Source organism: Rhinolophus sinicus, linkage group LG15 (assembly GCF_036562045.2).
Source record: "Rhinolophus sinicus isolate RSC01 linkage group LG15, ASM3656204v1, whole genome shotgun sequence".
Classification (NCBI taxonomy): Eukaryota; Metazoa; Chordata; class Mammalia; order Chiroptera; family Rhinolophidae; genus Rhinolophus; species Rhinolophus sinicus.
The window spans coordinates 21,831,832-21,847,840 of NC_133764.1; the positions used below are offsets into that span (position 1 = coordinate 21,831,832).

Genomic DNA, 16,009 nt, shown 5'->3' on the forward strand with positions numbered 1-16,009 from the left:
TGTTGGGAATACTGGACAGATACATGCAAAAACATGAAACTAGACCACTCTCTTACCACACACAAAAATAAACTCAAAATGGATTCAAGACTTAAATGTATTAAGACATGAAACCATAAAACTCCTAGAAGAAACCATAGGCAGTAAACTCTTTGAAATTGCTCAGCAAAATTTTTGTGGCTATATCTCCTCAGGCAAGGGAAACAAAAGAAAAAATAAATGGAACTATACCAAACTAAAAAGTTTCTGCACAGTAAAGGCAACTCTCAACAAAAAGACAACCTACTGAAAATGGGAGAAGATACTCACCAATGATACATCCAATAAGGGGTTAATATCCAAAATACACAAATTCCCCTCTTAGCTGTGAGTCCTTAGGCAAGTTACTTGGATGCTCTGTGACTAAGGTTCTTCATATCTGTTCATCCTTTCAGCATATATTTATTTAGTACCATTATTTTCTTTACAAGAGAGTAAGGGAAAGAGACTAGTGAGGGCAAAAAGGTGTAAGACAAACACATACAACTTAACACCAAAAAAATTAAAATGATTAAAAAATGGGCAGAAGACTTGAATAGACATTTCTCCAAAGAGGACATACAGATGGCCACTTGACATATGAAAAGATGCTCAACATCACTAATCATACGGAAACTCAAATTAAAACCATAATAATATATCACACCTGTCAGAATAGCCATCATCAATTAATTAACAAACAACAAGTGTTGGTGAGGATGTGGAGAAAAGGGAACCCTTAAGCACTGTTGGTAGTATTGTAAATTGGCTCAGCCACTATGGAAAATAGTATGGAAGTTCCTAAAAAAATTAAAAATAGAACTCCCTTATGACCCAGCAACTCCAGTTCTGGGTATTGATCCAAAGAAATCCAGAACACTAATTCAAACAGATATGTGCACCCCTATCTTCACTGCAGCATTTACAATAGCCAAGATATGGAAGCAACATCCTAAGAGGCCATCGATAGACAAATGGATAAAGATGTGGTACATATATACAATGGATTACTCAGCCATAAAAAAAGAATGAAATCTTACCATTTGTGACAACATGGATAGACCTAGAGAGTACTATGCTAAGTAAGTCAGACAGAGAAAGACAAATATGATTTCACTTATATGTGGAACCTAAAAAAAATAAATGAAAACGGAAACAAACTCATAGATATAGAGAACAAATTGATGGTCACCAGATGGGAAGGGGGGTTGGAGGGATGGATGAAAAAGCTGAAGGGATTAAGAAGCACAAATTGCCAGTTACAAAAATAGTCACAGGGATGTAAAGTACAGTATATCGTTTCCCCGAAAATAAAACCTAACTGGGAAATAAGCCCTAGCATGATTTTTCAGGATGCTCGTAATATAAAATAAGCACTACGTATTTCCCCGAAAATAAGACCGAGTCTTCTATTAATTTTTGCTCCAAAAGACGCATTAGGGCTTATTTTATATTACGAGCATCCTGAAAAATCACGCTACGGCTTCCTTTCCGGTTAAGTCTTAATTTCAGGGAAACACAGTAGGAAATATAGTCAATAATATTGTAATAACTATGTATAGTGATAACCTGCCAGGGTGATCACTTCATAAGGTATATAAAATGTTTAATCGTTATGTTGTATAACTGAAACTAACATATTATGTCAACTGTAAATGAAAAATAAATTTAAAAAAATAAAATCATTTCCACTATTGTAATTGGGAAAAGACCAAAAAAAATCCATTATTTGAGAGGATTCTTCTTCTCCCATCAATAATTAGTCCCTTTCCCTCAGTAGAATCACATATATATATGCATGCAGGGACGTGTGTATATACGTACGTGTACATATACACATTTCATCTCTACCAAATGTCAAGAACTGAAACTATCTGGGTCATCAGTGTGTTCCCAGCATCCCAGTTAGTACATAAGTGCTCTCCTTCAGTGTTAGTATTAGTTTGCTCATTCCTCTAAGACTCTCTCTCTCTTCTTACACCTTTGTGCCCACGCTAGTCTCTTTCCCTTACTCTCTTCTAAAGAAAATAATGGTGCTAAATGAACAAATGCTGAACGGATGATCAGATGTGAAGGACCTTAGTCAGAGTGTTCAAGTAACCTGCCTAAGGACTGACAGCTACCTAGGAGGGGAACTTGGATTTGAGCCCATGCCTACCAGGCTCCAAATCCCACGCCCTCTCCACAACACACTGCCAAACAAAACCAAAAGGAAGGGCATACAGTATTAAAGAGAAGGGAGTTAGAGGGTTTATGTTCCTTATGAAACACTACATGACCTGACTTTCTAATTGCATATGAACCTTAAGGAAAATTGGTGGGGCGCGCGGGGGTTGGGGGGCGGGGTTACAGATTCACTCGTGGAGCCTTCTCCTCGGGAAGGCTCCTCCTCCACCATCAGGATAGAGATGACCTCAGGGAAGGAATGAGAAAGAGGGAAACCAGGCCCACAAGTGTGTCCACATTGCTCGAATCTCTCCGCGCAACGTTTGCCTCAGTGCGCGCTGCGACACCCAACAAACCCCAGTCGCCCCAACCGCCGCTCCAACCGCCGTCTCACATTTTCATGGTGCCCTTAGGACCCAAGTTGGTCCGCAGCACATCCTGCAGCCCTCGAGCGGCGCATATATTGACGGCCAAGGCCGCTTGGGCCCGCGCCACCTCAGCCTTGGCGTTTATCGCCTTTATTGCAGACATAACCCGAAAGAGGAGGCAGCCATCTAACAGGCAAAAACAGCATCCGCCGCGATTCTAAGGGCAACCCCGGCGCCACGGCTCACGCTCCGAAACCTCAGCCAATCCCCGACCGGACAGGAAGTGACGTTGATAAACATCGCCGGGACGGAAGCCAGACTCGCCTTGGGTCCGGTCGCAAAGATGGCGTCCTCCGCCTCGGCTCGGCCTTCGGGCGGGAAGCGAGTGGTGAGTCAGGATGAATTGCGGCGGTTGATGAAGGAGAAGCAGCGTCTGAGCACCAACCGGAAACGGATAGACTCTCCACTTGCGAGGTACAACCGTTTGGGGCAGCTGAGTTGTGTGCTGTGTAACACCCCGGTGAAGAGCGAGCTCCTGTGGCCGACGCACGTCCTGGGAAAACAGCACCGAGAGAAAGTAGCCGGACTGAAAGATGCGAAGGAAGCCCCCGAGGGGCCATCAACCAGCGCTGTGCCTCAGCCCACCAAGAGGAAGACGCCGGACGCAGGTGGCCACGATGCCAAAAGAGCGAAGGCCTCCCCGGTGCCTCAGGTACAGCCCTCCACGTCCGCTTTGCCCACCAACGTGGACAAAGCAGGAAAGGAGTCCACTAGAGCCACTCTCGGTAAGGCTTCGGGACTCGGCTTACTCCCTGATTATGAAGATGAGGAAGAGGAGGAGGAGGAAGGAGGAGAAAAGAAACGGGGGGACGCCAGCAAGCAGCCGCCTGAAGCACAGGGCAAGGAACACTCACTTTCTTCCTCCCGGGAGGCAACAAGTAGTATCCTGCCAAGCGATTTCTCGACTGCAAATCCTCCCAAGGCCCCTTTAATTCCTCATTCCGGGTCAATCGAGAAAGCAGAAATACATGAAAAAGTCGTGGAAAGGAGAGAAAACACCGCGGAAGCATTACCAGAAGGGTTTTTTGACGACCCAGAGATAGATGCGAAGGTACGAAAGGTTGATGCCCCAAAGGATCAGATGGACAAAGAGTGGGACGAATTTCAAAAAGCCATGAGACAGGTCAACACTATTTCCGAAGCCATAGTTGCTGAAGAGGATGAGGAGGGACGGTTGGACCGGCAGATTGGGGAGATCGATGAACAGATAGAGTGTTACCGTCGGGTGGAGAACCTGCGGAATCGCCAGGATGAAATAAAAAATAAACTGAAAGAGGTGCTAACCATAAAAGAACTGCAGAAAAAGGAAGAAGAGAATGTTGACAGCGACGACGAGGGAGAACTGCAGGATTTATTGTCTCAGGATTGGAGGGTGAAAGGGGCTTTGTTATAGGGTTTCAAGGACCCAAGGTTTCTAACACTCAGTGTATAAAAGTGTTTCTCTATTGGTTGCTCCATGCCTGGAGGTTTGATAACTGGGTTGTTGTACAGTGAGCATTTTGGAAAATTCGTGTAAAATGTTTTTGAGATAAAGTTGTTTTGAAATTTTTGAAGTAAATGCTAAAATGCCAACTTTTTCACATGTTTACGGATTTAAATGTATAATTTTTTGCGTTGGAAAATCTGAGCTGTAAATATGGTACATAGTTAAATATATATTTACTTAGGTAATTCTGTTTTAAATTTATAATAGGAGTAAGACCAACAGACAGGCATTTAGATGAATACCAAGTGTGGTATTTGGGATGTATGTGGCTTTTTCTTTTCTCACCCCCTAAATCAAACTCCAGAGTTGGAGGGGCTTTGCTTTTTTGTTTTTAGAAACATTGTTCATAGATACACATAAGTTATTCAGGGCTAATCAGTTCTCTGAATATTCTGTTTCAAAAACATGCTCCAGGAGAACATGGTGAAAAATATATGCCAAACATGACCAGCCTCCTTAACCCAAAATTTCTCGTGATTAAACCAATGATTCTCAGATGTAGGTGCACATGAATCACCTATGAAGCTTTTTAAAAATGTGTGTGCCCAAGCCCTACCATTAGATTTCAGTAAATCTGGAGTGGGGCCCAGGCATCTGTATTAATTTTGAAAGCTTCCCAGTTTATTTTAATTACACCAAAGTTGGAGAGCCACTGCCCTAAATCCAGAACCCATTTATAATTTTTCAGGCTTTGTTTTTCCTTTAACTAACACGTTCTGTAAGTTTACTGCCTATCGTATAAAATAAATATTACCTTTTTTTAATATTCCATCCAGTCTTAAATTTTATTACTACATTTTGGGGCAAATTAGCGTTCAGAGTTATCAGTTCTGTCTATTGTAGAAAGAATATACAGTAAGTCCTCACTTAATGTCCTTGATATGTTCTTGGACTGCAGCAAAATGATACAATGAAATGAATTTTACCATAGGTAATTGATAAGAATTAAATTCCTACAGCATTTCATCAGTGTTAAAATGAACGGATGTTGAACGGAGAAAATGACATTATTCAAGGACCTGCTATATGAGTTGTTTTCTCAAGGAGTAACAGTGCCTTGTGCTGGTCAGTGATAGTTTAAATCACTCCTCCCTTTGGAGATAGAGGTATTCAAATAGGAAAAAAGGAATTAGCAATGTCTGGACATAGAAATGCACACAGCATATTCAAATAAAAGAGAACAGTAATAATAGCTAACACTTAAAGAGTTCTTACTACATAGGGTTCTAAGAGCTTTGTATAAATTCGGTCTAGTTTCCCTAAAACCCAGGTTTTATGGAGGAGAGTACATAAAGAGATAAGATACGGAAAAACCTTGTATGCTAGACAAAAGAATTCTTCCTGTAGGCAATGTGAAAAAAGGGGAAGTTTTTGAGCAAAGAATTACATCTGCAAAGGAAGATGATTTTAGTTGCAGTATTATATAGAATGGAATGAACATGGATAGTAGAAAAGGAAGCTGTTAGACTTCATGAAAACTAGATTTTAAAAGCAAGGTGATCAAGACTTTGATTAGGTATAGACTGAGAGAAAAAGAATAGAATTTAAAGAATTTCGCAGGAAGAGCTAACATTTTAGTGACTTGAAGTGGAAGAAAAACAGGCGTGATAAAGATAGAATTAAGGGGTTTTTTAGTGTGGGTGCCTAAAAGAAGTTATCTTACACTTACTGAGAATATTAATTACCTTGCTGTCTTTGGCAAAAAGTCTTTACTTTCTTGAGCTGTCAGATGATTGGTGATAGCAACTGCAATTGGATAACAGGGCCTGCCTGCCTCAGATGTATGAAACCACAGAGTTTTCTATCATTCGTTGCTTTATTATTTCAGAATATGAGAAAGTACAAGATGGGTTTGAATGGTGGGCCCTGTTGGCTTAAGAGGCTAGGCCAATGATTTAGAGGAGCGCTGTCCATTTAAAAATACAGTGTAAGCCACATACATATTTTAAATTTTAGTAGCCACATCAAGTTAAAAAATGTGAAATTATTTGTAACGTATTTTATGTTATATTGCATGTTAATTAATGTTTCAATATGCAATCAATATTTAAACATTATTAAGGAAATCTTTTTACATTTTGGGGATTCTACATTTTTTCAACCTGAGTGTATCTAACAGGACATTTCAGTTTAGACTGGCCACATTTCAAGTACTCACCAACCATATGTGACTAATGGCCACCATAAAGACAGTGCAGATTTAAAGAGAAAGGTATACAGCTGGGAAAATAAAACGTGCTCAGAAGGTAGTGAGCAGGCTAATGTAACTAGAACACAGTGTTCATTCCTGACGACAATGAAAGTTACAATCGGAAAGGTAGATTATGCACCATTGTAGAGGGCTTTGACAGTCCTGCTCTGAGGAGTTGGAACTTTATAGACGTTAACATTTGAGTATCCTTAATGGCTAGTGATCTCGGGCAAGCCACCTCTCTGAACCTTAGTTTGCTATGATACTTCAGGGTGTGGTGAGAGGCAAGTATTTCTGCTAGTGGTGTCTGGTCTTCCCCTGCTGCATGCTACTAACTTGTTAACTTGATCATAGGCTAACAATTCAGTCCCCTTAATTTCTTCTTTAAAATGAGGGAATTAAAGCAGATAATTTTCTCGAGGTTTCTTTTAACTCCAAATCCTTAATTTTGCCATGAGATAAATGGCACCTCACCTTTTAAGTCATTTGATTGACTATCTGAAGACAGAAATGGCTAAAGTATTACTACTTTTGCCTGCAAAGTTTGCCCAGGATAGTCCCAGTTGTCTTAGTGTAATTAATGAATACTGCCTCCTTTCACTCTCAATACTCCCTTTTTGCAGAGAGAGACAGACTTACCTACCTAAAAGTTTGATAGGAGGAAAAACCACTTTTCTAATGAACACAGACTGGAACATCTTAATGGAAATAGTATGTGTCCTGTTGATGAACCAATTGGCGAGCTACTTGGCTGGATGTTTGTAGGGGGACTTGAGTAAATATATGGGTAGGAATGGTGGCTTGAGAGGGGACTCTAATACTAAGAGTCTTGTAGCCTGTATCATATAAGGAATTTAGAAGATTTAAATTTGAACAGGGGAAAAGAAAATCCCAAACTACATTCTATTTTCTATCTACCTTTCCTCCCTCAGTGATCTCACCTATTCCCATGGTTTTAAATACCACCTATATCCTGATGACTCCCAATTTATATCCCTAGACTTGACCTTTCTCCTGGGAGTTATCCTTCATTCCCTTTTCTTAGCCCCCAACCTTAGCATTAGTTAAGTCCGGACAGCTCTTGCTCCAAAATAAGCCCAGAATCTGTCCACTTCTCTGTCTCCACTGGTCCTAGCCACCAGCATCTCTTGCATTAACTGTTGCCTGTTTCCCCCAACCTAGCTGCAATCTGTTATCAACAAAGTACTAAGAGTGATCTTTTAAATTTTTAGGTCAAGTCACTGTCACTTAAAATTCTTCATTCTTTCATCACATTGGGGGTGGGGCAGCAGGGGGCAATCAGGCCCTTAGCAAACCTATTAGGGCTCAGCAGCTGCTAATTCAAATGTCTGTCACACATGAACTGGTGACCACACTCCCATGAGGGGAATGGAAGGGGACAGGAGAGCATAACTGCTCTGCTGAAACCAATTACCATCATTCAGTAATAGTGGCCTGGCATGGCCAAGTTTTAATTTTCAAGAGAAATTGCAAGTGAAGATTGTTATTTTTGTTTTCCGTGAAACCTCAAACACCATATGGGCTGAATGTGATCCATGGGCCCCCACTTTGTGACCTATCTTTTAATTTCATCTGCCACACTCTTCCCGCTTTATTCTCTATGTCCCATTTCTCACTAGCTAACTCTGTTCCTCAAACATGCCATTTCAGGACCTGTATCTTGTGGTCCCTCTGCTTGACACCTGACTTCAAATAGCTTGGCAGTCTTCTCATTCATTTCTCAGCCCTAATGTCTTTCTCAGATGACATAAACAGCCATCTTCCCACCTGTCACTATCACATTCTATGAATTCATTAAACTTATCACTATCTTAAATTAGCTGTTCATTTGTACATAAATTGTGTTTCTCCCCACCAAAATGTAAATTCCACAAGGGCCGGGAGCTTGTATTCATGTTCAGAGCCTAAAATGCCAGGCACATAATAGAGTTCAATAAATACCTGTTGAATGAATAATACCAGCATAGTTTGGAAAAGTAAAAAACAAAAAAGACCCAGCTGACTGATAGAAGTCAGAACCAGAACACAAGTCAGTTCAACAGCTTAAAGGGCTAAGAGATCTTTTCCTGCCTTGTGTTTCCCTTCTCTGGCACATAAAGCCCTTACCTATTCTGAGAAAAGCAGCACAGGAGGCATACACAACAAGCTCTAGAGTATAATGGGCCACCTCCACAGTTAGCACCTAATAAGAATTCCTCATGACACCAGGCAAGCAAGGGATGTCCATATGTCAGTGGGAGCTCGTGGGGAGCCCCGATTGCCTAGGGGCTTCTTAAATGGCGAAAAGGAGGAATAAAGTGAGTCAGTGGCAGAGCAAGTTCAGAGACAAAGAACACTGCCTCCCAGCTGCTGTCAGCCCTCCCCTTCTCTGCCATCACCATTTTGTTTGGCTCACTCCTGTCACTTGGCAGTCAAAACTATTTCAGAGTCTGCACTCAGCCATCCTTCACTGAAAGCACTCGCGGTCTCTCAGAGGAGGAAAGGCGTCCCTCTGGCTGCACCTCCATTTGCTAGCGGCTTTTGTCAGGCTTCCAGTGCACTTGGGAGCCAGCAGTCACTTTTAGGGGCGTTCAGAGGACCACACTGATTGGGTGTTCGATGGTGGTAGTCACTGTTTACGTCGTGCATGTGTGTTGTTTGCTTGCCTGTTGTTCTGCCACGTGTGGTCGTAAGACTATCGACCAAGCCAGTGTGTGAGGTAACTAATAATAGTCACCATTGACTGGATTCCTACCACATGTCTGGCAGTATGCTAGGGCTTAACCTACATCATCTCTAATCCTCACAACAACCTGGTAAAGTATGTAATACCTTCATTTTACAGATGATGAAACGTGCTCAGAAGGAATTTGCTTAATGCAACAATCCCTAAGTCCTTACTACTCCCCTGCATCGTTATTATTTAACATTACCCTATATTTGCATAGTGAGAGTACTGCTTGCTCACCAATTAGTTCAGATTAGTTTCCTTCAAGTCTCAACACGTCCCACCACCCAGAGAAGTAAAACAGTTATTATCACTTCCATTTTAGATGTCTAATGATTTGTCCAAGGTCACTCACCAAGTTCATTGTTAAGATAAAACTAGATGTAACTTGATTCCGTCCAATATTCTACTACTATTTAATAATGAAATGTGAAAAGTGGGAGAGGATCCCCCCAAAATAGCAAGAATTAAGATTAGAAAAGTTAACTGTCAAGGTTAAGGGTGCTGTCCAGAGACCTTGGCTGGGTTGGAAAGCCATATTTTTCTCTCCACACTGCCCTGCCTTTCCCCATTTCACCAGCAATAAATTTTACTCCTTAGTAGTCTCTGATGGAAGCAAGACTAATGACATCAGTTCCCAGACATTCCAACTGGGGAACAACAGTGACACTGTGTCCTGTAGTCCATCCCTTTTTAACTACGTGACCTTGGGTAAGTTATTACACCCTTAGTTTCCTCAACTACAGGGAGAATAATAGCTTCTACTTCCTGGGATTACTAAGAAGATTAAATAAGTTAGATGCATGTAAATGCTTTTAGTACCAACACTCAAATAATACTAGTCGAATAAATGAATGAAGACATGGTCCTACCTTCAAGAAAACTACAATCTGGTTGTAGTGTAAACAGTGTAAGAAATTGGGCAGGACCCAATTATTAAACTACTGGTAGGTAGTGGAAAGGGGCCAATCATATCTGGAGTCTGACTTTTCCCACACACTAGCGATGTGGTATCTACCTAGTCGGTTTATTCTCTGAGCCTTAGTTTTACCCTCTCTGGGTATTATGCTACTGGGTATGCCCTAAGGACCCTCCCACCTGTCAATCACTGTAATATTGTGATTTCTATTATAATAAGAAATACCTGTATATATTTTGGCCTTCCTCCTGTTTCTGTCACAGAGCTCCTAAACTAAAACCTTTGAATTTCCTAAATGATTAGAATGATAAAGGTATCATTTGTTATTCAAAACAAGCCCCTTTCAGGCACAGTAGAGTGTATGTTAATGAGATGATGTTTGGAAAGCCTCTACGATGGGTGCTGGCGTCCGTGTCGAGGGTTAGAACTTTCAGCCCCGCCCTGAGTTCAATCACCAGCAGCCAATGATCTAATCAATCGACAATGTCCAATGATTTAATCAATCGTGCCTATGGGATGGAGCCTCCGTAAAAACCCAAAAGGATGGGGTTTGAGAGCTTCCGGGTTGGTGAACTTGTGGAAGTGCCCTGCGCCCCTTCCCACATACCTTACGCTATGCATCTCTTCCATCTGGCTACTCCTGAGTCATATCCTTTTATAATAACTCAGTAATCTGGTAAGTAAACTGTTTTCCTAAATTCTGTGAGCTGCGCTAGCAAATTAATCGAACCCGAGGAGGCAGTTGTGGGAAGCTCTGACCTGTAGCTGGTCAGTCAGAAGCACAGGTAAGATCCTGGCCGCGATGATTGGCGTCTGAAGTGGTGGGGTGAGGCAGTGATGTGCAACTGAGCCCTTAACCTACAAAATCTGACACTGACTCCTGCCAGACAGTGTCAGAATTGAATTAAATTGTAGGACACCCAGCTTCTGTCACAGGATTGCTCCAGGTAGAAACCCGCATCTTGTATGAGACGTTTACTATTCTGAGAGTGTCGTGTGTAATGCAAATAGAAATGAGAGGGTTTTTTTCTTTTCGATCACCAACACCAAAACTGGGCTGAAGGCAGGAGAGGGAGAGCACATTGGGCTGCATGGTGGGAAGGCTTCAGTAAGAGGGCTTGAGTGGAAGCTCCCGGAAGAGGAGAGAAGGGTAGAGACTGTCCCAGAATAAAAGAAATGGCACGAGGAACAAGAGAGGAAGTCAGTGTTCAACCTGCTCACAAACGTCTACCACCCCAGAGCTGGAAAACAGCTGTCCTCAATGCTACCTATCAACGATCTCAGAATCCAGTGGAGGGGAGAGGACTTAAGTTTGCTTCCCAAAGAGGCTCATCTCTTTGTAAATTTCCCCTTTGAAAATTGTTAACTTGCCTCCTAGAAAACTATGACCACCGGGACTTCACACTAGAAAAACCCAACCTAGAAGTTCAGAGGAAATGGTAGCAACTGTGAGTCTCTCTCACTCCATATCTATCACCTCAACCCTCCCTGAGAAGCCCCATCTCTGTGCCTTAGGTCTGTTTTTCCCAAAGGCACACTTGACTCAACTGCTCTTTGCTCTGTCCTGCTTAAACCTGGCAGCTGCCGCACAAAGATATTCAAAGGAGAGGCCAAGAAACCCCTCTGCTTAAGAACTAACCTCCATGGCCTTTATTAAGAATGAAGAGCCATGGGCTGCTTTGAATTATTACATCTTCCTATACCTGTTCCCTTTTAAATATTAATCCTGGCAAACACCACCACCGTTTTTTTGCAACTTATTTTAATTGGTGACTATTAAGCAAACCAAACCATAAAAATGGCTCTTGGAGCTGAGATTTACACGATTCAGAGACCAGAGCTTATTAAAAAAGAAATCCACTGAGCGCAAACTAATCTCAAAGGTGCCCTCTCAGAAGGTGTGACGCCTTTTCCCAATTCCTGCCTGTGGCTGCCAAGCTTCCATAGTGAGTAGCATAAAAAATTAACAGAATCTACCCATTTCCCTGGGATTTGTTTTTCCTTCTTAACAATTCTGATGTGTCTAAACTAGAAGTCATGCTATATTCTTAAAGGGGGTGGCAGAAGCTCTGAGAGGCTTGCAAACAGGATCAGTACTCTGGAGGATTTAGAATCAAGGTCTGAGGGAGGGACTTAACCACCTTGAGACTTCAATAACTAGGGACAGGCAGGAGGTATCCTGCTTATTTGCCACCAAAGTAGCTCTTGATTTGGATTATGGAACTGCTCTGAGACTCCAATAAAAGCTCTCCCTCCAAAAATGCACTTACACACAAATAATTGTATAAAATTTCAGGGAGTTCAAGGACACCCCAGGGCCTATCCACAGATCCCTGAGGGGTCTATGAGCCTCAGGTTTGTTCTGACTACTTTCTTTCTTTTTTTTTAAAAGATTTTTATTGGGGAAGGGGAACAGGACTTCATTGGGGAACAGTGTGTACTTCAGGACTTTTTTCCAAGTCAAGTTGTTGTCCTTTCAGTCTTAGTTGTGGAGGGCACAGCTCGGCTCCAGGTCCAGTTGCCATTGCTAGGTGCAGGGGGCACAGCCCACCATCCCTTGCGGGAGTCAAAACCGGCAACCTTGTGGTTGAGAGGATGCGCTCCAACCAACTGAGCCATCCGGGAGCTCAGCGGCAGCTCAGCTCAAGGTGCCGTGTTCAATCTTAGTTGCAGGGGGCAGAGCTCACCATCCCTTGTGGGACTCGAGGAGTTGAACCGGCAACCCTGTGGTTGAGAGCTCACTGGCCCATGTGGGAATCGAACCGGCAGCCTTCGGAGTTAGGAGCACGGAGCTCTAACCGCCTGAGCCACCGGGCCGGCCCTGTTCTGACTACTTTCACTGTTAGCACCCAAGTGGCCCTCATTTATCCCCTACATCTTTACAGCAGCCACCTAACTCACCTACCAATTTCTCTACACAGCAGTCAGAGTGATAGCAATCCTATTAAGACCTAAGTCGGATCGTGTTACATCTCTGCTCAATGGCATCCAGTAGCTTCCCATTTCGCCGGCAATGAAAGCCAACATCTTTACAGTAGTTTACAAGGCCCTACAGGATCTGTCTCGGGATACCCTGCGGACCTCATCTCCAACTCTTCTCAACTTTGATTCCTGCACTCCAGCCACATCCATCTCCTTGCTGATCTCCCACCAGGACAGACACATCCTGGCCTTTACTTGCGGCTCTCTCTACCCTAGAACTCCACGTGGCTCTCTCCTTCATTCCTTCCAGTCTTTACTCAATTGTCACTTTGTTGGTGAAGTCTTCCTGAGCACTGTATTTAAACTTGCAACCCCACGCTGCCCTGCCTGGGACATCCTGCCCTCCTCCTTTTCTCCTTTCTTTTTCTCCACAGCACCCATCCTCTTACATACTACGCATTTTTACTTACTGTTTATTATCTGTCTCCCATACTAACCTCTTAGCTCCACGAGGGTAGCGATTTTTTGTGTTTTGTTTCACTGCAGTATTTCAGTTCCTGGAATAGGGCCTAACACAGAGCAGGCTCTCCATAAATACTTGACTGATTGATGACGGACTGAATGATTACATGCCGCAGTGGTAAGAATGTATGTATCCAGGCTGAGAAGTAGAGGGCATGTGCATTTACTGAAATACCTCTAAGTGCCAAGCAGTTTTGCAAGAGAATATAAGTCATCTCATTTAATTGTCACAATCCTAAGAGGTCTTTTTAATCCCAATTTCACCATGAAAACTGAAGCCCAGAGAAGTTAAGAAAACAGAGGAAGGTTACACAGCCAGTGGTGGATCATAATTCAAACCTAAGTCTGTGTAATTCCAAAGTTGTTACCACACATTACCTCATTCTCCTTGGTAGCAGTTCCCGTTTCTCTTAAGGAAATGCAACTTCCAGCTAGTTCCATTTTACAGCAAGGGCCTGAGTAAAAGAGATCTTTCATTAAGGGTTCCTTGGAGCGCTAATCAAGCAAAATAAACATTTAGAGCCTGAGTCTTTTTGCACATTTATATCAAACATCGTCAATACACTGTAATGAACATCATTCTAAGGAAGCTTTCAGAGCTTCATTCATTCATTGCATTCACTCATCGGTTTCATTCATTTATTTGTAAATATTTGCTGAGTGCCTACTATGTACCCAGTACTGTTCTAGGGACTGAGAATAAAAAGATGCATGAGGCACAGATGTCACTCTCCAGAAACAGGTTTTAAATCTAGGAGAGTGCTGTCCAATAGAAGTATAATACGAGCCAAGTATTCAGTTGTATTCTTAGTCGCCACATTTTCAAAAAGGTAAAAACAAACAGTTGTTTGAAGTGATTATTTTGGCTATGTTGGGTTAAATAGAATATACTATTGAAATGAAATATTTTTTATTTAACCCAACATGTCCAAAATAATCACTTCAACATAAGACCAACATAAATATATTATTAATGAGATATTTTGCACTCTTTTTTTTTTGGTAACATGTCTTTGAAATCGGTGTGTATTTTACACTTATAGCACATCTCAATTCAGATTAACCAGATTTCAAGAGCTCAAGAGCCACACATGTGGCTAGTGATAACAGCATTTGACAGCACAAGGCCAGGGAAAAAGACAGATACAGTCAAAGGGATTTTCAAAACAAGACAGTAAATGCAGTGATAGAGATATATTCAGGCTCCCTCAACTGCCAGTTAGGACTTGAGCCTCCAGTGACCTTCCAATCCCAAGACCTTGTTTATTCAGGGGCACCTTAGAGACTCTGCTCCATGTCAGACAATGGGATTCTGGGTAGCCCCAACCAGCCAAACTGAATATATCCAAAACAAAACTCTTTTTTTTTTTTTTTTTTTTCAAATACCTCCTCCTTCCCTCTCATTTTACATTTCAGTCGATGGCTCCATCATCTACGATGGCTTGCTCAAGTCATCCTCGTTTCATCTTTTGGTAAATGAACATTTTATCTGGAAGGTCATTTAAAATCTAAATGCTTGTCCAAAAATGCATCTTCCCCTCCACTCCAACTAACCGAGCTTGTTCAGGCCACTTTCATCTCTCTCAAGAACCTTCTCCCCCAACCCTAGTTCTATTGAGATATAATTGACACACATCATTGCATAAGCTTAAGGTGTACAGCACACTGGTTTGACTTACATAATTGTGCAATGATTACCACAATAAGTTTTAATTAGCGTCCAACACCTCATACAGATACAGTAAAAAACTTTTTTTCCTTAAAATTGTGGACCACTTCATGAATTTGCGTGTCATCCTTGGGCAGAGGCCATGCTAATCTCTGTATTGGTCCAATGTCAGTATACGTGCTGCCAAAGCCAGCACAAAGATCCTTTTATTTGGTTCCCTCACCTCAGTCTCTCCCCTACTCGGCTTCAATGGTAGTTACTACTTCTCCACATGGCTCTCCATCCCCTACATAAGGCCAAGCTTTTTCCCATAGCACAGAAGTCCCTCTAGGATCTCCTCTTTGCTTACCTAACAACTCCCTACGGTTTGCTGTTGCTGGGTCCTAAACAAGTGCACCTAACCTTCTCCGAGGCCTATGCCACTCTTCTGTAAAAAGTGCCATCCTGATCTCTCAAAAAGTTGACCTGAGGTTTAAAAGAGATAAATACACTTTAAACGATACACAATCAAGGGCTAACTCTCCCCATCACTCCTTTACACTTTATATCTATATCTATCTAGTGTTTCTTTTCAATTCAGTATTTATTGAATACTTGCAACGTGCTAAGCACTGTGTGGGACACAAGGCAGAGCTTACAGAAAAGCAGGCTGAATGACGTGATCCTTGCCTTTCCCAAGCTCATCACAATGTAGTTTCTCGGCCACCATCTTCACCTTTTAAGGTCTAGATAATCTCTAACATTATGAGCAAATCAGGCAGGCAGTGCTGGGAAGTTTCAGCCGGGCTGCGCCTCTGGGCGCCACCACGTCCCCGCACCTCCGCTTTCCTCGGCAGCCATCGCGGATCGGGAAGCAACCCCATCCTCCGACACCAAGCCCAGGGCCTCACTACTTCGAACCCGACCACTGCCCACGTGGCAGGCGGGGTGACGGAGGGGCGGGGAGTGGCGGTGACACGT

The 16,009-nt window shown here is 42.5% G+C and overlaps 2 protein-coding genes and 1 non-coding gene across 15 annotated transcripts in view; 1 reads left to right on the forward strand and 2 right to left on the reverse strand.

Moving 5' to 3' along the window:
• Positions 1-16,009, reverse strand: part of CCT6B (chaperonin containing TCP1 subunit 6B) — a 46,192-nt gene that overhangs the window by 29,193 nt on the left and 990 nt on the right. For 2 of the 13 annotated variants that reach the window (XM_019732579.2, XM_019732576.2), the window contains exon 2: positions 13,759-13,835. The exons of 5 other annotated variants lie outside the window; for them this stretch is intronic. In XM_019732579.2, the coding sequence (XP_019588138.2) occupies positions 13,759-13,821 (63 nt within the window). In that variant the 5' untranslated portion in view covers positions 13,822-13,835. Of the gene's footprint in view, positions 1-309; positions 441-2,578; positions 2,828-13,758; positions 13,836-15,687; positions 15,999-16,009 lie in introns of those variants that run through there. 6 more of the 13 variants (XM_019732578.2, XM_019732577.2, XM_074320165.1 and 3 more) reach the window with 6 other exon arrangements.
• On the forward strand, positions 2,871-4,869 carry ZNF830 (zinc finger protein 830). Its single transcript, XM_019732582.2, has one exon. The coding sequence runs from the start codon at positions 2,896-2,898 to the stop codon at positions 4,003-4,005; it is 1,110 nt and encodes a 369-aa protein (XP_019588141.2). The 5' UTR covers positions 2,871-2,895; the 3' UTR covers positions 4,006-4,869.
• Positions 15,142-15,245, reverse strand: LOC141569125 (U6 spliceosomal RNA). The gene has a single exon (XR_012492517.1). It is a non-coding gene; the product is annotated as a U6 spliceosomal RNA (small nuclear RNA).

What these genes read in the sequence shown, in the direction of transcription:
- ZNF830 (XM_019732582.2), top strand. Translation starts at nt 2,896, where the DNA reads ATGGCGTCCTCCGCCTCGGCTCGGCCTTCGGGCGGGAAGCGAGTGGTG.